This window comes from Pan paniscus, chromosome 15 (assembly GCF_029289425.2).
Source record: "Pan paniscus chromosome 15, NHGRI_mPanPan1-v2.0_pri, whole genome shotgun sequence".
Taxonomy (NCBI): domain Eukaryota; kingdom Metazoa; phylum Chordata; class Mammalia; order Primates; family Hominidae; genus Pan; species Pan paniscus.
The window spans coordinates 23,364,678-23,385,506 of NC_073264.2; the positions used below are offsets into that span (position 1 = coordinate 23,364,678).

The 20,829-nt window shown below is 34.4% G+C and overlaps 2 gene segments (V, D, J or C); both read left to right on the top strand.

Annotated features, from left to right (window-relative positions):
- Nucleotides 1-1,151: 1,151 nt before the first annotated feature.
- LOC129393875 (T cell receptor alpha variable 13-2-like) lies at nucleotides 1,152-1,732 on the top strand. The segment is given in 2 exon segments: nucleotides 1,152-1,203; nucleotides 1,362-1,732. Coding segments are annotated over 2 exon segments (423 nt in total).
- A 5,301-nt stretch (nucleotides 1,733-7,033) lies between these two features.
- LOC129393876 (T cell receptor alpha variable 14/delta variable 4-like) lies at nucleotides 7,034-12,402 on the top strand. The segment is given in 3 exon segments: nucleotides 7,034-7,082; nucleotides 7,247-7,573; nucleotides 12,380-12,402. Coding segments are annotated over 3 exon segments (399 nt in total).
- Nucleotides 12,403-20,829: the final 8,427 nt, after the last annotated feature.

Below are 20,829 nucleotides of genomic sequence, written 5' to 3' on the forward strand. Positions count from 1 at the left end.
AAGAGCAGTCCATGCCAGAGGAGTTGGCTCATATTTTAGAGGCAAGTTCCACTGAAGAGATGAGTCAATCATTGTATTTAAGGACATGCCATATTGATATCATTCATTTTGGTATCAGAAAATAAAAGCACCTTAATAAGAAATTTACATGTGGTTTCATTTTTGGAGCCTGCAGCCTGATGTTTTCTGAGAATTTCTCCTTGTTTTTTCTGCACTTTGCAGAATACAAGACACATAGCAATAGGAAAAGGTTTCTTAAAACATGCCAGATTTCTCCTTGCAAACCAGCCCAATCTATGGGTCAAACTGTTCCTATTGTTGGAGTATTTAATAACTCATGGAACTTGTCCCCCTCCTCCTTTATCATTGTACTTTAATTCTTTACCTTTTATTAAAGCCATCTTTACCAAAGAAAGATTCCACATTTTGACTGTTGGTACTGTCAAGTCTCTGGGAATAGAAAGTCATGGGGAAGACCAGTCTTGGAGAAGCAGAACCTGAGATAATATGCACATGAAATATTGAGTAGTCCTCTCTCTCTTACTCTTATCTTTGGCTTATATATTCCTTTAAGAAAGAGTTTTTCTCCATAACAAACAAATCATGATGATAGATTTGACTGCAAGGGAATGTATTACTTGTCTTTGTCCAGGAGAGTGAATCATGGTGCTTTCCTGATTTCAAACATGTAAACTTGGTGCATCATTGTATATACACCTGCAACATCTACCTCTTTCTAACTTTTTAACAATGACTCATTAGTTTGCATAAATATCAATCTTGATATCTACATTCTTACTGTGAACTTCATCTCAGAGTGAAGACTTTATTTGTTTGACCTATTGCTCCTTTTGTGCATCTGAGTCCCTCCTAGGGTTATAGAAAAACATTCAAACTGCAAGTTTAGTAGCTACGAATGTGACCACAAGATGGCAGTGCTTCTCTGCTGATGCAGAACACACAGAGGGTTCATTTTAGTGGATTCTGATGAAATAGGTTTATGGCAGAAGTAGAGCCTTTTTCTATTGGCTGAGTAGACAATGTGAGAAACCACTATGATTGTTAGAGGAAAGAAAGGAATACCCGATGATGGAAGTAGCTCTTATGGCTGGAGATTGCAGGTTTATGACTGATCCTATTTGGGAAGAACAATGATGGCAGGCATTCGAGCTTTATTTATGTACTTGTGGCTGCAGCTGGACTGTGAGTTTAGAGTTTTGGGTAACACAGTATATTAGTTGATGATTTTGAGACATCTGGAGGAAGACTTGCTTTATTTAGGCTTCCTCTAGTTACTATAGAAAAAGAAAATTCTGGAGAATAATAACTTGATAAACCTTTCTCTTTTTCTTTCTGCACAGGGGTGAGCAGAGGAGAGAGTGTGGGGCTGCATCTTCCTACCCTGAGTGTCCAGGAGGGTGACAACTCTATTATCAACTGTGCTTATTCAAACAGCGCCTCAGACTACTTCATTTGGTACAAGCAAGAATCTGGAAAAGGTCCTCAATTCATTATAGACATTCGTTCAAATATGGACAAAAGGCAAGGCCAAAGAGTCACCGTTTTATTGAATAAGACAGTGAAACATCTCTCTCTGCAAATTGCAGCTACTCAAGCTGGAGACTCAGCTGTCTACTTTTGTGCAGAGAATACACATTGCTTTCCAGGCATCTGTAACCATCACCCAAACCTGAGATGGGAGGTGAAGCAGCATCCCTTTCCTTTGCAATAAATTTTAGTTATAGCACTTGTCATTTTGTTTGTTCATAAGTGGAAACTAACATATAGATATTAAAACCATGTAATGAGGTTAGAGTCAAAGTGACCCAGAAAGGTTTAGAGCATTTTGTTGGCCAGTTGATGCTTAATGGATTCCGTTTTTCAAAAAAATGTATGGTACGCATTTAAGTTAACAACATGAAGTTTTGACACACATGTACATAGTAAAGTAAAGAGTCAGCTAAAGAGACGCATAGGGCAAGGTATGGGAAAAATGGCCCTGAGCTTCCATGCCTTCTCTGGCTCTGCCACCCACCACGTGTTCAGCAATCAGGAGGTTCTGCTCAAGGGATCCTTACAGAGATTTAGTGATGTTGGATTTTGTAATCTAGTCTTCAAAGGTGACTTTACATTTGCTATTCAGACTTCTCTCCTATGAATAATCCCTTAGTGTCAATATTGCAATCCCTATTATGGATAAATTTTAACTTTTAGTTTTCAAAAATTGCTTTTGTTATCTTTTTCTTATTGTAAAACATTACATGCCAAAACCAGATAATGTGTAAAATATAAAAAATACAAAATTGATAATTCTGTACCCAGATAGGTTTTGCTAATATTAGGTTGGTGCAAAAGTAAGTGCTGTTTTTGCCATTAAAAGTCATGGCAAAAATAACAATTACTTTTGCACCAACCTAATATTTAGATTTGTTTCTTGATAGAGTCCTATTATAATTAGGATCATGATTTTTTCACCTATTCTTATATCTGGAATTGAGCTTTTCTCACTTCGTCAAGTCCTCTCCTCAAACACATGCTTTTTAATAGCTCCGTGAGAAATTTTCACGAGTCACAGTTATTTTTATTTTCTTACTCTCTGTATCTGTGGTAAAATTTGACAGTCCCTTCTACCTGCTGTTTCTTGTTGGGGAAACATGATGAGTTTTCCTTTAGAGTCTAGTTTGGACATATACTCTGTGGGTGCAAGGGAAATTAAAACAGGAAGTGATTTTAAAATGTGAGCTTCAGATTAGAGTCATCAGTATATTCTTCAAAATCTTATTGGTATCTCTTCATATTTACTCTCTCACATAATTAAGAAGAGTTATGTTTTTTAATCACTGCTGTTTCTGCAGAACCTAGCATAAGCTTTTTCACATTGTTAATAATCAATAGATGTTTGTTAAAGAAAGAAAAAATGGATTAAACTATTGTATATTCGAAATTTTAATTTAGGCTTTGTGGTTGAATTAAATGTATAATTTTATGTGTGAATAATTAAACCCCTGAAAATGTATATTTGAATAAGTTGAATATTTGAGAGCATATTTCTTTCCATTTATCTATGTCATTCTTTTCCATAAAACTTTATCGTTTTAAGATAATTAAATTTTTTTCTAGACATTTCATTCTTATTGCTACCTTTATCTTTCTTTCTGAGGTATGTGGCAATGTTTTTAATAAATATTTTTCAGCTACGTTATTCAATTCTTATTAGTAAATTGCAGGAGGCATTTGGATAGTTAATTTATGCTAGCTTGTTCCAAATACCCCTTCTCACTTTCGTGTTTTGACTGCTTTAAACATTACGAGTGCAATTTCCTTTTCAAAAGTTGTATCTTTTCGTGTTGTTGATAAAAATAATGGAAATAAAGAAGTTGCATAAATAATTAATTCCCTAATTCTCCCACCTGTGGTCAAGAGTAGGCTAATTTCAAGATCCCTCATATTATTCCTAAGGATGGATATAACCGGCGATTGGTATGGTGAGAATGATCCCTTCTGGCTGAGTTATGGCTGTTAGTTATTAGCTAGGTCTTATAGGAAAAGTCATTAGATTAAATTGGGGTTTAAAAACACCTGAACAAGGAAGGTCAGTATTGTAGCCCAATAACTCGACTGGCTTTTGTTATTTTCCTGTCTATACCACTAGCTCCTCTCCAGAGAAGCAAGCTGACTCTTGATCAGTCCATTTCCTCCAAGAATGAAATGGAGTGATTGGGAATCATGGCTTATAGTCTATTTATTTATTGCTTGTTTAGAAGAAAGAGTGTAATTGCTATTGGCTTAATTGCTGTATCTTACTTGGTTGTCAATTTTTCCAATGTAAGAAAAAAAATTATCCAGCTAGAGTGTGCAAAGTCAGTACACAGCTTAGATCCAGACACATTCAAGCATTAAACTTTAAGTGGAAAAGAGTACTGATGAGGAGAGACACTAGCAGGTAATAAAATTTACTATAAAATTACCTTCTGAGGTTGGCATACAATGAAACAGATCAATGGAGCTAAATAAAACACATTGAACAAATAAACCAAGGTTTATGTATTTTTTGTTGCCTCTGTACAAACTTGCTGTCTTAAAACAATAGATACATAATTTTTTAAATCAGTTTCACTGGGCTGAAATCAAGGCATCAGTAAGGCCCCCTTCAGAGAAGAATCTGTTCCTTGCCTCTTCTAGCTCTGCCAGCATTTCTTGGCTTGTGGTGCCATCACCCCAATCCCTGTTGCTATGGTCATATTGGCTTTTCTTCTTATGTTGTCAAGAACACATTTCCACAAGTTCAAAGGCAATATTTCTTTGAAAATTTTTTTGAATACCAAGTCACCCAGGTTTAGGCAAAGTAAAAGCTGATTAAATGAAAGGCCAGGAAGGAAAACCTGTACCTGTTGGTTAAAGGACTGAATATAATGGGTTTATTTATCTATTAATAGTTAAGTGTGTCAGAATGGAATATGTGTGGTTCAGAACATTCTGAGTAATATGGGCCTACTAGTGACCAGTTCATAGTGAGATGACACATGACTTTGGGATGGGGAAGAATGCAGGGCCACTAGAGCTAAGGGTAATAATGCTTTAGGCCACGGGAGTTCACAGATGTCTGATAGGGTAACTAGTTTTATTCTTAATAGTCATACATTGTTTCAACATTTTCAGAGGACCAGGAGGTGATAAGAAAAGCAGTTTCTGAGTGAGAGCAAAACCTTACATAACTGTCCTAGAAAAACATGTTCCTCTACATATAGATAATTTTATTGGCACAGATAAAAAATGGAAATCAATTGATTTAGCTATTGTGAGTGCTGTATCTTTATGACAGGTGAGTGCTTCAACCCATGTAGAAAATAAAACAACTCTTACTAGTGCATACTCACAACCCCTTAGGGAGTAGAACCGTCTAAAACATACTCAACTGTTCCCTTAGGACAGTATTCCAGTTCATATTCCACTTTTACAGTTTTCATGGAATTTTGGAGCTTCCAAAAAAGACATGAACTGTCTGCATTCCCTAGTATTCTAGAAAAGTCTCCCCACAAATGTTTAATATTGCAGTCAACATGTCCCTACTGCGATGGGTAGTCCTGGAGGGTATTAACAAGTGTTCATTGGCAATCATCTGGTTCCACCAAACAGCCTTTCTGGCTTTGATATATCTTATCCTCACTGATCAAACAAATCAATAATTCATCTAAGGTGGAGTTATTGACATTTTCCATGGATGCATCTTTAAGTTCCATAAGAGGTGCTTGCATAAGGACTTTAGTCAGAAAGCCATGTTTAGCATGATCCCCTGCTCACATATTTTTTTCTAGCTTCTAAAGTGCCTTTCATACATGGAACTTTGTCTTCATTAGGAAATTTATTTCAATAGCGTCAAGACATCAAATAATTTATGTATTTGGTGTCCATTTTTATAAAGATACATGAAATATATGAGAAGGTTATGAAGAGGTAAAGAAGGTTAAGGAACCTCATCGGCTCCATTATATTTGGAAGTTGTGACCTGTGTTAAAGCATTGACTATCACTGTTTATATTTATCATAATTTGGCATGCAAAAATGAGAGTCACAATTTCAGCTACTTGCATTAATTTTACTTCTTCTAAGAGATTGAATTTTATAATAGAGTCGGGTAGTTATTACATAAAAAGTTTTGCATTATTCCTTTTCAACTTTGAGTTTAATACATTAAAACAATTAATTCAGAAGTTGATATGAGACTGTCCAAAATATCTGTTTGAGTGTGGACACTTCTTAAATGACAAAAGCACAGTTAAAAGATTTATTGATTGAGAAGTGTAATGGAGTTGAACACTATGAAGATAAATTTGTAATATTTCATAATTACTCCACCAACTGGTAGAACAAATAATGGATGCTTTTACAAAATAGATAACTTGTACTGTATGTGATATCATAAGATATCTGAAGACGCTTCAACCAATTTTGACAAGAAAGATCTGAAGACGCTTCAACCAATTTTGACAAGGCTAAGATAAGCTATTTTAAGACAAGAACGATAAGCTATGGCTACTATATTAATAAATAAATTATGGTAGGCAAGGCAATGACCTTTGTTGTTTGCAGTGTTGTTGAGTAGTATCACTAGGGCATGGTCTTTAATGTTTACACAGAAAGAAAATTTGTCACAATCGGTGATCCTGTAATCAGTTGTCCTGTATATGGGATCGTCCAGAACACATTCTCTTCAGAGCGGGGCATACAGAACGGCGTGGCTTGCTGGGGCTTATTTGGGGTCTGAATTGAAGTCATGGAAAAAATATAAATTCGAAGGTTTGATAACTTAATAACCAAACTCTGATATCTAATATGATCTGTATGAACAGAGCTGGCTGTTGAAACTGAATAGGAAAGAGAATGGGACCTTTAAAACACAACTTGATATCTGAGGGGTTAATTCTAAACTCTTCATCAAAGAGAGATTCGTTTTTCTGCTGTTTGGCCCCAAGATTGGCAACTGGATAGGCATTGGAATTGAGGAGGAATATTGTTATATCAATAGATAAGTCAAAAGATCTGCAGAGATTTGTACAAAACTTCTTATCATAACATGATGTATTTGTACTTTAGGAGAAACAACAACATACATAGATGTGAAGCTAGAGGATTATTGTATCTTACATTGTCTGTATAATTCATTACAGGTATCAAATATGTGTCAATCTCCCAGTTCCATCACAGGTGCAATGATAAAATACAGTAGTTGGTCAAATGATCATTTTTCCTCTCAATGTGACCATGTTTATTTTCAGATTTGTTAACAAATTAAGAGTTGGTTGATCCAAAAGAAAGTCTGCATTGGGTGAGCTTCTCAGCCAGTACATAGAGAAGTGTGAGATGACACACACTAGTTTGCTATACCAGGAAACCTCTGTTTCCTGTTCTAGGGCAGCAGTAGCAGCAGCACATGGCCCAGTAATTCTTCTCTCACCATGCCAGGTTCACTTCACAGTACAGAGTCCTGAAAATAAAGAAGAAGATTTTTTTTTATCTAGAAAAAGAACCAAACATGTCACTTTCTAGCCTGCTGAAGGTCGTCACAGCTTCACTGTGGCTAGGTATGGGTGGCCCAGTGGGAATGGACTTTCTGTATGAACTAAGGACTTTGGAAGTATCTTTATGGAAACTTTGGGAAGGAGGGGTAATGGGGTACAAAAATTGAATTTCTTTGTCCCAATCCACTTTATCCTTAAACCTTCAAATTCTATCTTTTTTCCTTCAGGACCTGGCATTGCCCAGAAGATAACTCAAACCCAACCAGGAATGTTCGTGCAGGAAAAGGAGGCTGTGACTCTGGACTGCACATATGACACCAGTGATCCAAGTTATGGTCTATTCTGGTACAAGCAGCCCAGCAGTGGGGAAATGATTTTTCTTATTTATCAGGGGTCTTATGACCAGCAAAATGCAACAGAAGGTCGCTACTCATTGAATTTCCAGAAGGCAAGAAAATCCGCCAACCTTGTCATCTCCGCTTCACAACTGGGGGACTCAGCAATGTATTTCTGTGCAGTGAGAGAGGGCACAGTGACAGAACTGTCGGAGGGAGGTGTACAAAAGCCCTGGGGACCTGCTTGTGACCTCCACCTGCTGGAGAACCAAGGCGGGAAATCAACATCACAGACAGGAAGTGGCTACAGCTGTGGCAGCCCAGATGCAGTGTTGTAGGAAATACACTTAACTCTAAGAAAGTACCTCTTTAAGTTCATAGACCATGATCAAAGTTATCATTAACTAAAAACTTTCTTATCCCTGAATCTTTGGTTTAAAGTTTAGACATACCAAATTTGTGACTGAGGATTGAAGAGAAAAAACTGCCGCAATAAACAATTTGCCATTTGGCTACTAAACTGAACTGGATTCAAAAACACGTGACTGAAAAATCATTTAAAATCTCTGTGAATTTTCACATCAATTTGTTCAGTAAATACTGGAGATCTACAAAAAGTTCATGAAAAATACGTATTATAAAAACTATTTTTGGATTTCAATTTTTTTTTGCACCAAAATAAACTTACACTTAAATTGCTATAACATATGTAGACAGGATTTACTTTGAGGCACTAAGAAAAATAGGACAGCAATTTGAAAAGAACCCCTATTAAAGCAACAGATTCTGCTAAAATGAAGCAAAAGAAAGCTTCACATTTATGGTGAAGGTTGGGTAGTAGAATGGTGAAATCATCAATTCTCTATGAAACTTTACTAGGTCAGTGCTCCAAATAAATCAGCAGTTTGCAAGTGGATAACTCATTTTAAGAAGGGATGAGACAATGTTGAAGGTAAATCCTGCAGTGGTAGACCATCCACACCAATTTGTTTGGAAAAAGTTAACCTTATTTGTGCCCTAATTGAAATGGACTGATGATTAACAGCAGAAACAATAGCCAACACCACAGACACCTCAATCGGCCCAGCTTACACAATTTTGACTGAAAATTAAAGTTGAGCAAACTTTCCATTCCATGGGTGCCAAAACCATTGCACCTAGATCAGTTGCAGACAAGATCAGAGCTTTCAATAAAAATTTTAAGCAAGTGGGATCAAGCCCCTGAAGCATTTCTTTGAAGAGCTGTAACAAGAGATAAAGCATGGCTTTACCAGCATAATTCTGAAGGCAATGCACAATCAAAACAATGGCTACCAAGAGGTGGAAGTGGTCCAGTCAAAGCAAAAGTGGACCAGTAAAGTGCAAAAATTATGGCAATAGTTTTTTGGGATGCTCAAGGAATTTTGCTTGTTAGCTTTCTGGAGGGCCAAAGAGCAAAAACATTTGCTTATTATGAGCATGTTTTGAGATATGTAGCCAAAACTTTAGGAGATAAATGCCTAGGAAAGCTCCACCAGAGATTTCTTCTTCACCATGACAATGATCCTGCTCACTCCTCTCATCAAACAAGGGCAATTTTGTAAGACTATTGATGGAAAATCGTTAGGCATCTATATAGCCTTGATTTGGCTTCTTGGACCTCTTTTTGTTTCTTAATGTTGAAAAAATCTTTAAAAGGCACCCATTTTCTTCAGTTAGTAACGTAAAAATGAACTCATTGACATAATTAAATTCCCAGGACCCTCAATTATGCAGCAATGGACTAAATGGCTAGTATCATTGCTTACAAAAGTGTTTTGAGCTCAATGGAGCTTATTTCAGGAATAAAGTTTATATTTTTTATTTTTATATTTTAATTTTACTTTACATGAACCTTTTGAAATCTCCTTGTATTTATTGTGTTATAGACATTGTTTTAAATAGGAAAGGCATTGAAATCTTTTATATTTCCCTTCTAAATATATTATATTGTTTATATTGTTTAATGGATTAATTTGATTTAGGTTTGTTTGCTGTGAGTAAATGGTACTTAAACATTTATTTTCTAAAGGTGTCTACTATGTGCTAAGAGCTCCTTTCATCTTATTAACACCTCGAATGTGGAAGAAATCGGTCTCCATACTACAGATTTACCTGCCTCTCAACATTCCTATCCATGAAGTGATCGTTATTTAGTGGCTTCCAGAAGGACATGTGGAGAATCTTCCTCACAGAGGCACAAACCTTTTCATTTATATATTAATAAGACATCTTTTCTTCTAAAATGAATCACCATTTTTGAAATATATGAAATTTCCCTTTCCCTATAATGTTTCCACATGGTTTATTTCGTTCCACTGATCTATTTGTTTCACTCTATGACAATCTCAGAATGTAGTTTTACAGTAAATTTTATAATCTCTTAGGGTAAATCACTTTTCACCAAAAATCTTTTTCAAGATTTTAAAAAATAATTCTTGCACATTTACTTTTCAGTATGTTAAAAGTTCTGTCACATTTTCCTCATGTTCAATACCCTTCTATTAAACTGACAAAAGAAAAATGTCTAAAAACCAGACAATTGAAATTGCATTTAATGAATATGTTAACAAATATCAACTTGTTTTCGTATGTTTTTATTCAGAAAAATGATGTTTTTTCTAATTGTAAAGGATCTTTTATGTTCTCTATTACATTGTGAAGTTTCTTACTTTTATCTTCATATGGATTTGTATATAACTGTTCCCACACATTCATCTATATATATGCATTTTAAATGAAATTATCTTTTATATATTCATTTTTACTGATATTCCCAGTACAAACAAATGCTATTTAAAAATCATCTTGGTTATATAGCTAAGAGTTTCTAACTTTAAAGTACAGATAATTTACAATATATTCATACTACTTGAACCATTAAAGTTTATTTTATGAACCTAGCCTAACCTTAACCCAACACCTAAAAAATAGCATGATAAAAATATTTACTCTCCAATTTTTTTTTTTAGACATAGTCTTGCTCTGTTGCTCAGACTGGAGTGCAATGCCACTATCTCGGCTTACTGCATCTTTTGCCTCCTGGGTTCAAGCGATTCTCCTGCCTCAGCTTCCTGAGTAGCTGGGATTACAGGCGTGCGCCACCACCACACCCAGCTAGTTTTTGTATTTTTAGTAGAGATGAGGTTTCACCCTGTTGGTCAGGCTGGTCTCAAACTTCTGACCTCGTGATCTACCCGCCTCAGCTTCCCAAAGTTCTCGGATTACAGGCTTGAGCCACCACGCCCAGCCTACTCTCCTATTAAAAAGTCAAGAAACAACAGATGCTGGCGAGGCTGCGGAGAAATAGGAATGCTTTTACACTCTTGGTGGGAACGCAAATTAGTTCAACCATTGTGGAAGACAATGTGGAGATTCCTCAAAGACCTACAGCCAGAAATACCATTTGACCCAGCAATCTCATTACTGGGTATATACCCAAAGGAATATAAATCCTTCTATTATAAAGATACCTGTGCATGTATGTTCACTGGAGCACTATTCACAATAGCAAAGATGTACAATCAGCCCAAATGCCCATCGATGATAGACTGGATGAAGAAAATGTGGTTCATATACACCATGGATACTATGCAGCAATAAAAATAAATGAGATCATGTCCTTTGCAGGGACATGGATGTGGGTAGAAGCCATTATCCTCAGCCAACTAACACAGGAACAGAAAATCAAGCACCTCATCTTCTCACTTATAAGTGGGAGCTGAACAGTGAGAACACATGGACACAGGAAGGGGAACAACACACACTGGGGCCTGTTGGGGAGGGAGGGGGAGGGAAAGCATCAAGATAAATAGCTAATGCGTGTGAGGCTTAATACCTAGATAATGGGTTGATAGGTGCAGCAAACCATCATGGTACACGTTTACCTATGTAACAAATCTGCATATTCTGAATATGTATCCAATAACTTAAAAGAACATATTTAAAATTCATTGAAGAAATTGAACATGTATTTGCAAGTGTCCCATGCCAATATAAAACACATTGTAATAAGCATGTATACATCTTATTAAATCAGAATGAATATCCATATATTCATATTCATATAACTTGATATAAAATAGCAGTTGATACATAGTATTAATTTAAAAATTCTAGTTTTAAAATTTATAACTTTAGATTTTTAATTTAAATTTTAAATTTCAAATTTTTAAAATACCTCATTTTATTTCTGATGTCTGGAATCTTATTTAGTTGAAAATGTCTCTTTGAATTCTCTGAGTACCATGAGCTTGTATAGCTTATGCTGCTGCCTCTAATGTAGCTGCTATTGTTTTCAATATGGAATGAGCAAGGTGAGTGGATTTCTTGAAACATTTACTATAATAGAACCTCTAGATATTTCTACCAAATAAATAGTAGAGAACAAATTAAAATACGCCAAATGTATTTTTACAGCTACTTTCACACCTATTAGATGGAGTCTTTCATAGACATTTTATGAAAGAGTTTCATAATCCTCACACTTGTTACAACATACAGTCTAAACAGGCAAGATCTATTCACTCTAACATAATATCTAAGGGTTGGTGTGAAGGATATTGCAAGCATATACACACACACACACACACACTCACATCTCACCCCAAGTTAGAGTTTACAAATAGCGGTTTACCTTTGAGGTAGTTAGAGAGAACCAGTAAAGAAGTCACACATATTCAGCCTAATCAGTAATTAGTTCAAATCTAACAGAAATGACATCTAAAACTGGAATCTTAGACACAAGACTCTACTAAAAGATAACTTTGGAATGCACCAAAAAATCAGTTTTTTAATTGAGAAATGTTGCCTTTCACTAACTCTTCAGTCATTATCATTGTATTTCTTGGCATCTACATCTGGGAAAACCTTTGTAACCACAGGTAAAATGTAATATGGAAATGGTCACTCTACCTTAGTTTAATAAATGTATTCAATTGTTTTAGTGACAGAAAATTTACTCTTGAATGGAGATGCAAATATTTAAATTAAGTAATTAAAACCCAGAAGGCAGTGTATTAACAAAATAATGCAGCTTGATTTTTAAAAAGTTATTTATTCACTTATATATCCATTCATTTTTAAAAAATCATTCAGCACCTACAGAGTGACAAACTTTGTGCTGAGAACTCAGTCCATTTAACAATCTTATTGCAATCTCTAGCATGTAATAGCTCAATTTCTATACTGTAGGTTTACCTGCCCCATACCAGATTTATCCATAAAATGATTAATAAATTAGTGGCTCTTAGAGGGACATTGTAGAGAGGCAGAATTTGAAGTCTTTCTTTTCTCTGCTTTTGTGCTTCATTTTACCACTCTTTCAAAAACATTTAATGCCATCATGTGGATCACTTTGCACACCCCCAGACCTGTTCCACCATCCAAAATCCTCATTCTTTTCAATCTTCTCCTTCTATCTCCAACACCATTTTCTCCTTCCCTAAGCTTTGAATGGTAATGGTTGGTTGGTAAGTGATCTTGTATTGTAACATCCTCTTGCATTTGCATTTGAAAAGTAGATGTGTATAGTATAAATCTTAAAGAGAAATATGTTTAAAAACTTTTTAAATTATTTTTAATTGTGGAAAAATATATATAACATAAATTTTGCCATGTTAACCATTTACAAATGGACACTTCAGTAGTGTTAAGTACATTCCTTTGTTGTGCAACCATCACTACCATCCATCTTGAGAACTCTTTTCATTTTGGAAACCTGAAACTCTGTGACTACTAAACAATAGCTCTCTATTTTCTTCTCCACCTAATCCCTAGAAACTAGCCTTCCTTTCTGTCTTTATAAGTTTGACTACTCTAGGTACTTTGTATAACTGGAATCATACAATTTTTTTTTGTGACTGCCTTATTTCACTTAGCGTAATGTCCTCAAAGTTCATTCATGTCATAGCATGAAGCAGGTTTTCAGAATTTCCTTCCTTTATAAGGCTGCATATTATTCAATTGTGTGTACATACCCTATTTTGTTAATCTATTTATCTATCAATGGAAATTTGAGCTGTTTCTATCTTTTGGCTATTGTGAATAAGCTGCTCTCAACATGAGTATGCAAACATCTCAATATTTGGGGTATATCCCCCAATTCTTTCAACTTTAGAAGTGATATACCCAGAAGTGCAATTGCTGAATCACATAATAATTCTATTTTTAATTTTTTAAAGAACTGCCAAACTGGTTTCCACAGTGGCTGCTGTACCATTTTACATTTTCACCAACAGGACACACAGGTTTTTTGATTTCTCCACATTTCATCAGCACTTCTTTTATTATCATTATTTTTGATATGAATAGTAGCCATCCTAATGGGCATAAAGTAGTATGTCATTATGATTTTTATTTGCATTTCCCTAATAATTCGTGATGATGAGTATCTTTTCCTGTGCTTATTGGCCAATTGTATATCTTCCTTGGAAAAATGACTATTCAACTCCTTTACCCATTTTGAAATGGGGTGTCTGTCTTTCTTTCTCTGTCTCTCTCTCTTTCTTTCTTTCGAGATGGTGTTTCACCATGTTGCCCAGGCTGGTTTTGAACTCCCGAGCTAAAGCAATTCACCTACCTCGGCCTCCAAAGTCCTGGGATTACAGATGTGAGCCACCGCGCCTGGCCTGGGTTGTCTTTTTTTTCTGCTGAGTTGTAAGAGTTCTTTATATATTCTGGATATTGATCTTTTGTCAGATATATGATTTGATATTTTTTTTCCATTCCATGGGTTGTTTATCCACTCTGTCACTCCATTAATTGTGCCCTTTGATGCACAGTAGTTTTAAATTTTGATGTAGTCAAGTTTATCTAAGTTTTCTTTTGCATCCTATGCTTTTGGTATTATAGCCAAGAAATTATTGCCAATTTCATGCTTTCTGAAGGCTGAGAAAAAAGAAAAAAAGAAAAAGAAATTATTGCCAAATCTAAATCGTGATGCTTTTCCCTGTAAGATAAGGGTGCAGTTTCACTCTTTTCCATGTGGATATCCAGTTTTTCCCAACACTGTTTGTTGAAAAAACTTTCCTTTCACCCTTAAACAGTCTTAGGACCCTTTCCTAAAATAATTTGGTCGTAAATGTGAAGGTTTAATTTTGGGCTCTCTATTGTATTTCATTGGTCTATATGACTGTCATCATGCAAGCACCACACAGCTTTTGCTATATTACTGTAGCTTTGTAATCAGCTTTGAAATCAGGAAGTGTTAGACCTTCCAAACTTGTTCTTTTTCAAGATTATTTTGGTTATTTGGGGTTTCACAAGCTGCCATATGAACTTTTGGATGGATTTTTCTATTACTGCAAAAACACTGTTGGGATTTTGACAGGGATTGAATTGAATCTGTAGATTGCTTTGGGTAGCATCGACATTTTAATGATGTTAAATTCTCCAATCCATAAATATCAGATGTCTTTCAACTTATTTGTGCCTTATTTAATTTATTTCAGCAACATTTTTGTTTTCATTGTACAAGTCTTTAGCATCGTTGTTTAAGTTTATTCCTAAGTATTTTATTCTTTTTGATGCTATTGCAAATGGAATTATTTTCTTAATTTCCAAAGTGTTCATTGTTAGTTTATAGAAATGCAATTGATTTTTGTGTGCTGTTTCTGTATCCTTCAAGTTTGCTGAATTCATTTATTAGTTCTAACTACAAGCATATTTAATGGTGGAATTTCAGGTGTTATGACAGCAGATTGGAGAACAGGACATTTGTCTCATGTCCCTCAGGATAACTCATGTAGGCTGCAAAACTTCAAGCATACATAGAAGCATGAACTTCATAATGTAATCATTTTATATCTTTAATACATCAGGCCCTTCAAACTTTAATTTAAATGTTGAGAAGTCAAAGAATGATGTCCTTCTAAGAATAAATATTCTAACACATGATGATGTGCTGAACAAGATGAAGAATTTGTATTTGGATACATATTTTTAAAGCAATGTTTAGTTAGTAATTGAAAATACTAAACCAGGAGAAAATAATGTGCACTCTGGTTTCCATACTAGGGAGATATAGAAGCAGAAAGTTTTACCTCAGTCCACAGATCTAGTAAAAAAACATTCAACACTTAAACTTAGGTCATTTGACTCCAATTGATGAATTTTCAGCAAACAATGAAATATAAAAGTAAGCCAATTCAATATACAACTCCAGAAGTTATAAAATTAACAGTAAAATAAAATGGTTGAGAGTAGATTGAAGGAATTAAAAATAAAAGCAAGAAATTAATGGCTCAAAGGAAAATAACAAAATCAATGATAAAACCACAACATGATATTTTGAAAACAATTAGAATACTAACATGATCCAGAAAAAAAAAAAGTGAGAAGGGACAAATGCATGCACACAAAAAAAACACAACATAATTAAGTTGAATTTATTTTGGGAATGTAAAGATGATTTAATACTTGAAAATCTATTAATATAATGCTTGAAATTAACAAACTTTAAGAAGGCCAAAGATGTTCTAATGCCTGGTTTGGTGGATTGTTTCATTTGGATCTAGGATGATTCACTGTACCTGTGCATTTGTGCAAGCTCATTTAATTTGGTTGGCTCTTAAAAATATTCGGATTCTTTCTCTTAATTTGACCCCAATTATAGATAAAATGTTATTGTTCTTAAATTTCTTGTTGCATTTAGATTATTTCTATGAAGACAAGGGGAAAATGATAAATTTATTCAATCATATTTATGACAAAGCTTTGGCTTCCATATTATTGTTTTTGTATTTTTCTTTTATTGTGAACTGTACCAAGTTTTATTCTAGAAATTGCTGGACCAGTAAATATTTTTCAAGTTGATGGGTTGTATAGACTTCAGATTTTTGGAATGTTCTTGAAAATTATTCCCATTTATGTCCTTAAACCTTGCATAATCTTGTGAAATAATGCTTCATAACAATGACTGACTGTGCACAGATTAAACCATGGCTTTAAATAATGTTAGTCATTAGGAAGAATTAAGCTATGATCCTGTATGTGAGAAATTTTCATACTGGTTAATTTGAACAACTATGCTTTAGACGCCTTTATCACAAGCAAGTTTCCAGGAACAGAAAGAGAGTGGTCACTGGCCATGAATAAAGTTCCAGTACTCTGGTGGTTCACAGAAGTTTAGGAACTTTTTCAGCTTTGCTACCATGCATTGCTCATCAGGTGTTTAATAATTGGTCTGAAAGGAATGCTTATGCCACTACCTGGTGGTCAGCTCCTAAACTGCAGTTTATTCATCCTTTAAAATATGTTTTCTTTCCTCTTTTAGTCAAAGAATGAGACCTGAAATTATTTAATTATTTTAAAAAATTTCATTTCGATAAATAGAGCACCTATTAACTTGCTGTCTTAAAATATTTCAAGGGCTTGGGAAAAAGTCATGTTGGTGTCTTCTAACTTCTCTCTGAAATTTCTCTGAAAGCAATTTATACTGGAAAAAATATGGAACACATGTTTTGCTATTAATGAGATTTATGTTCAAAACTATTAACTTTGCCATGTACTTGCTGAATACTTGTGTGTTTTGTTACTTTTTTTGTAAAATGTGATAGTGATAGCTTCTTTAGTATTTGTTGTGAGAATTCATCAATAATGTATCAAAGAAGATTAACAAGTAGCAGATGATCTATTAATGAGAATATTCTCAATAGACCCAGAAAAGGCATGTGACAAAATCCAGCATCCACTCCTGATTAAAAACTCTCTCTAAATGAGAAATTAAAAGGAACTTTCTCAACTTAATAAAGGAACCTTACAACAACCTATGTCAAGTGTCATACTTGGTGAAAAACTAAAGGCTTCTCCCTAAGATCAGACATAAGAAAAAAGTTATTGCTCTCACTGTTTCTGTTTAATGTTGTACTAGAATGTCTATCCAGTGCAATATGGCAAGAGACAGAAACAAAGGGCATACAGTTTGGAAAGGAAGAAATAAATCAAGCTTTATTTGCAGACAACATAATTGTCTAAGTAGAAAATCCAAAGAATCTGCAGAAAATATACCAGAACAAATAAGTAAGATTGTAAAGGTTGCAGGATAAATGATCAGTTTGCAAAGATTAATTGTATTTATATATTTTCACATGGGACAATCAGAAATTAAAATTAAAAACACAATATCATTTACAATAGCATCAAAAATTTTAAATGCTTACAGATAAATCTTATAAAGTATAGAAGACTTGGTAACTTAAAGCCACAAAACCTCATGAGAGAAATTAAGACCTAAAGAATGGAGAGATAAACTATGTTCATAGATTGATAGACTCAATATTGTTAAAATGTCAGTTCTGTTTCAATTATTCTATAGATTCAATATAACCACAATAAAAGTTCTGTCATTTTTTTGGTTAAAATTAGCAAGCTCATTATAAAATTTATTCAGAAATATAAAGCACCTAGAGTAGCCAAAACAACGTTGGAAAAGAAAAAATTTGGAGGGATAATACTATCTTACTTCAAGTTGTTTCCCACAGTAATCAAAACAATGTGGCATTTGTATACAGATAGACTAACAGATTAATAGAACAGAATAGAGCCCAGGAATAGACCCATATATACACGAACAACTGCTTTTTGACAAAGGTGCAAAGGCAATTCAATGTGGAAAGGATAGTCTTTTCAACAAATAGTGCTTAAATAATTGAATATCCATATGCAAAAAAATGAACTTTGACACTCTCATACCATATACAAAAAGTTACTTAAAGTGATCATAAACATAAATGTAAAACCCCAAATCATAACACTTCAAGAAGAAAATAGGAGGAAATTTTTGTGACCTTGGCCTATGCAAACATTTCTTAGATATGATAGCAAAACATGACCCATAAAAGACAAAAAGTTGATAAATTGATAAATTGGTTTTCATTACAACTTAAAACTGCCTCTGGAAACAATTCTGTCAATAGAATTAATAGATGAGCTATAGACTGGAAAAATACTTGCAAATTGGGTATCTGATAAAGTCATTTATTTGAGTTATGCAAAGAACCCACAGAACCCATTAACAAAAAAAAAATAGAAAAGTAAATAAAATGGGCAAAAGATTTGAACAAACACTTCAGCAAAGAAACTATATGAATGGCAAATAGGCATATGAAAACATGCTTACCATCATTAGTCATTAGGGATATGCAAATTAAAATCACAATTAGGTACTACTGCATACCTATTAGAGTGGGGTTGACAAGGATGTGGAGCAACTGCAACTCTCAGGTACTACTGGTGGAAATACAAAGTAATATAATAACTTTGGAAAATAATCGGGCAGGTTTTAAATAAGTCAAATATACACCTGATATCCGATGCAGCCATTCTACTCCAAGTTATTTGCTCTAAGAGAAATGACAGAATACACCTATACAAAATCTTGAATACACGTTTGTAGTAACTTTATTTGTAACAGCCTCAAACTGGGACTAACTGAAATGTACATCAACAGATAAATAACAAACACATTGTTTTATATCTATATAATGTAATAGTACTACTCAGCAATAAAAAGAAATAAACCATTGTTTCAAATGACACCATGAAAGAATCTCAAAATAATTATGCCAAGTGAAAGAAGATAAATCAAAAAAATTGTATATAATTTAATTTGTATAAATTATAAAATACACAAACTAATATATAGTGACAGAGAATTGCTTGGAAATGGGCATGGGAGATAGGAAGGTTAAGAGAAAAAGTACAAAGAAATATGAGAAACCTTTGGGGTTATGTAAATATTCATCATGTTGATTGCGATAACAGCATCACAAGCCTATATGTATGTCAAATCTTATAAAAATGTTCACTTTACTTTGGTGCAGTTAATTTTTATGTCAATTATACATCAATAAAACCACTTAAAAATCCAATTTAAAAGTACATGTCTTCACCATCACAGAAGTATTCTGATATGGTCCAAAATGCAAACTGTTCTCACTGGGTTTAAACTATTTTTCTTAAGTATGGATGACAACAGTCTACACCCATGTGCTCTACTGTTTATTTTCAACCCAGCATCATTCCAGCTTATTTTGTATTCCCCTTTGTATATCAGAATAGAAATTTGTAGCTGATTTTCCAGAATTCATTTTCAACATAGTTCTAGGCTTGTTTCTGACAAAGTGATTTGGAAGGTGGAGGAGAAGGAGAAGAGATTTGCAAACCCAAACAATATCTGGGCCTGAATTTCTTACTTAAGTCTGTGTCTGAGAAACTATTCATATGCTGACTCTGGACTTCTTTATCTGAATCTGGGGAGAGTGAACTCCAGGAAACAGACTGAACTAAGCGTCTGTTCTTAGCTATGTGTCTAGGTATAAATGTTTACAGGTCCTTGCAGAAAGTTAGATCCTTCTCCCAAATTTTACTCTGATAACACTTCTGGAGGTTTCTTCTTTTCTTTTTCATTTTATTTTTAGATTTACATGTGGAGGTTTGTAACAAGGGTATGCTGCGTGATGCTGAGGTTTGGGCTCCTAGTTGGTCACCCAGATAGTGAACATAGTACGCAAGAGGCAGTCACCTGGATAGTGAACATGGTACCCAATAGGATGTTTTTCAGTCCCTCCCCACTCCATCTCTCCCTCCTTTTGGAGTCCACAATGTCTATTATTCCCATCTTTATGTCTGTGTGTGCCCACAGTCTGGCTTCCACTTACAATGAGAACATATGATATTTTGTTTTCTGTTTCTGCACTAATGCTGCACTTAAGATAATGGCCTCTAGCTGCATACATGTTTCTGCAAAGGATACAATTTCATTAGTTTTATGGCTGCATAGTATTCCACGGTGTATATGTACCAAATTTTCCACAGTCTATCACAATTGATGGGCACCTAGGTTGTTTCCATGTCTTTGCTATTGTAAATAGTGCTGTGATAAATATATGAGTGCATGTGTCTTTTGGTAGAATGATTTATATTCCTTTGGATATATAGCCAGGTATGGGATTGCTAGCTTGAATCATAAATGTTTTTTTAGTTTTCTGAGAAATCTCCACACTGCTTTCCACAGGGCTGAACTAATTTGCATTCTCAGCAACAGTGTATAAGCATTCCATTTTCCCTGCAAACTCCCCAGCATCTGTTATTTTTTGAATTTTAATAATAGCTATTCTGACCGATATGAGATGGTATCTCATTGTGATTTTGATTTGCATTTCTTTGATGATTAGTGATATGAAAGATTTTTTCATATGCTTGTTGGCCACTTGTATGTCTTCTGCTGACAGGTGTCTGTTCAAGTTCTTTGTCCATTGTTTAATGGAGTTATTTGTTTATTTCCTGTTGATTTGTTAAAGTTCACTACAGATTCTGGATATTAGTCCTATGTAGGACGTATAGTTTGCAAATAATTTCTCCCATTTTGTAAGTTGTCTTCTGACTATGTTGATAGTTTCTTTTGCTGTGCAGAAGCCTTTTAGATTAAATAAGTCCCACTTGCCAATTTTTGTTTT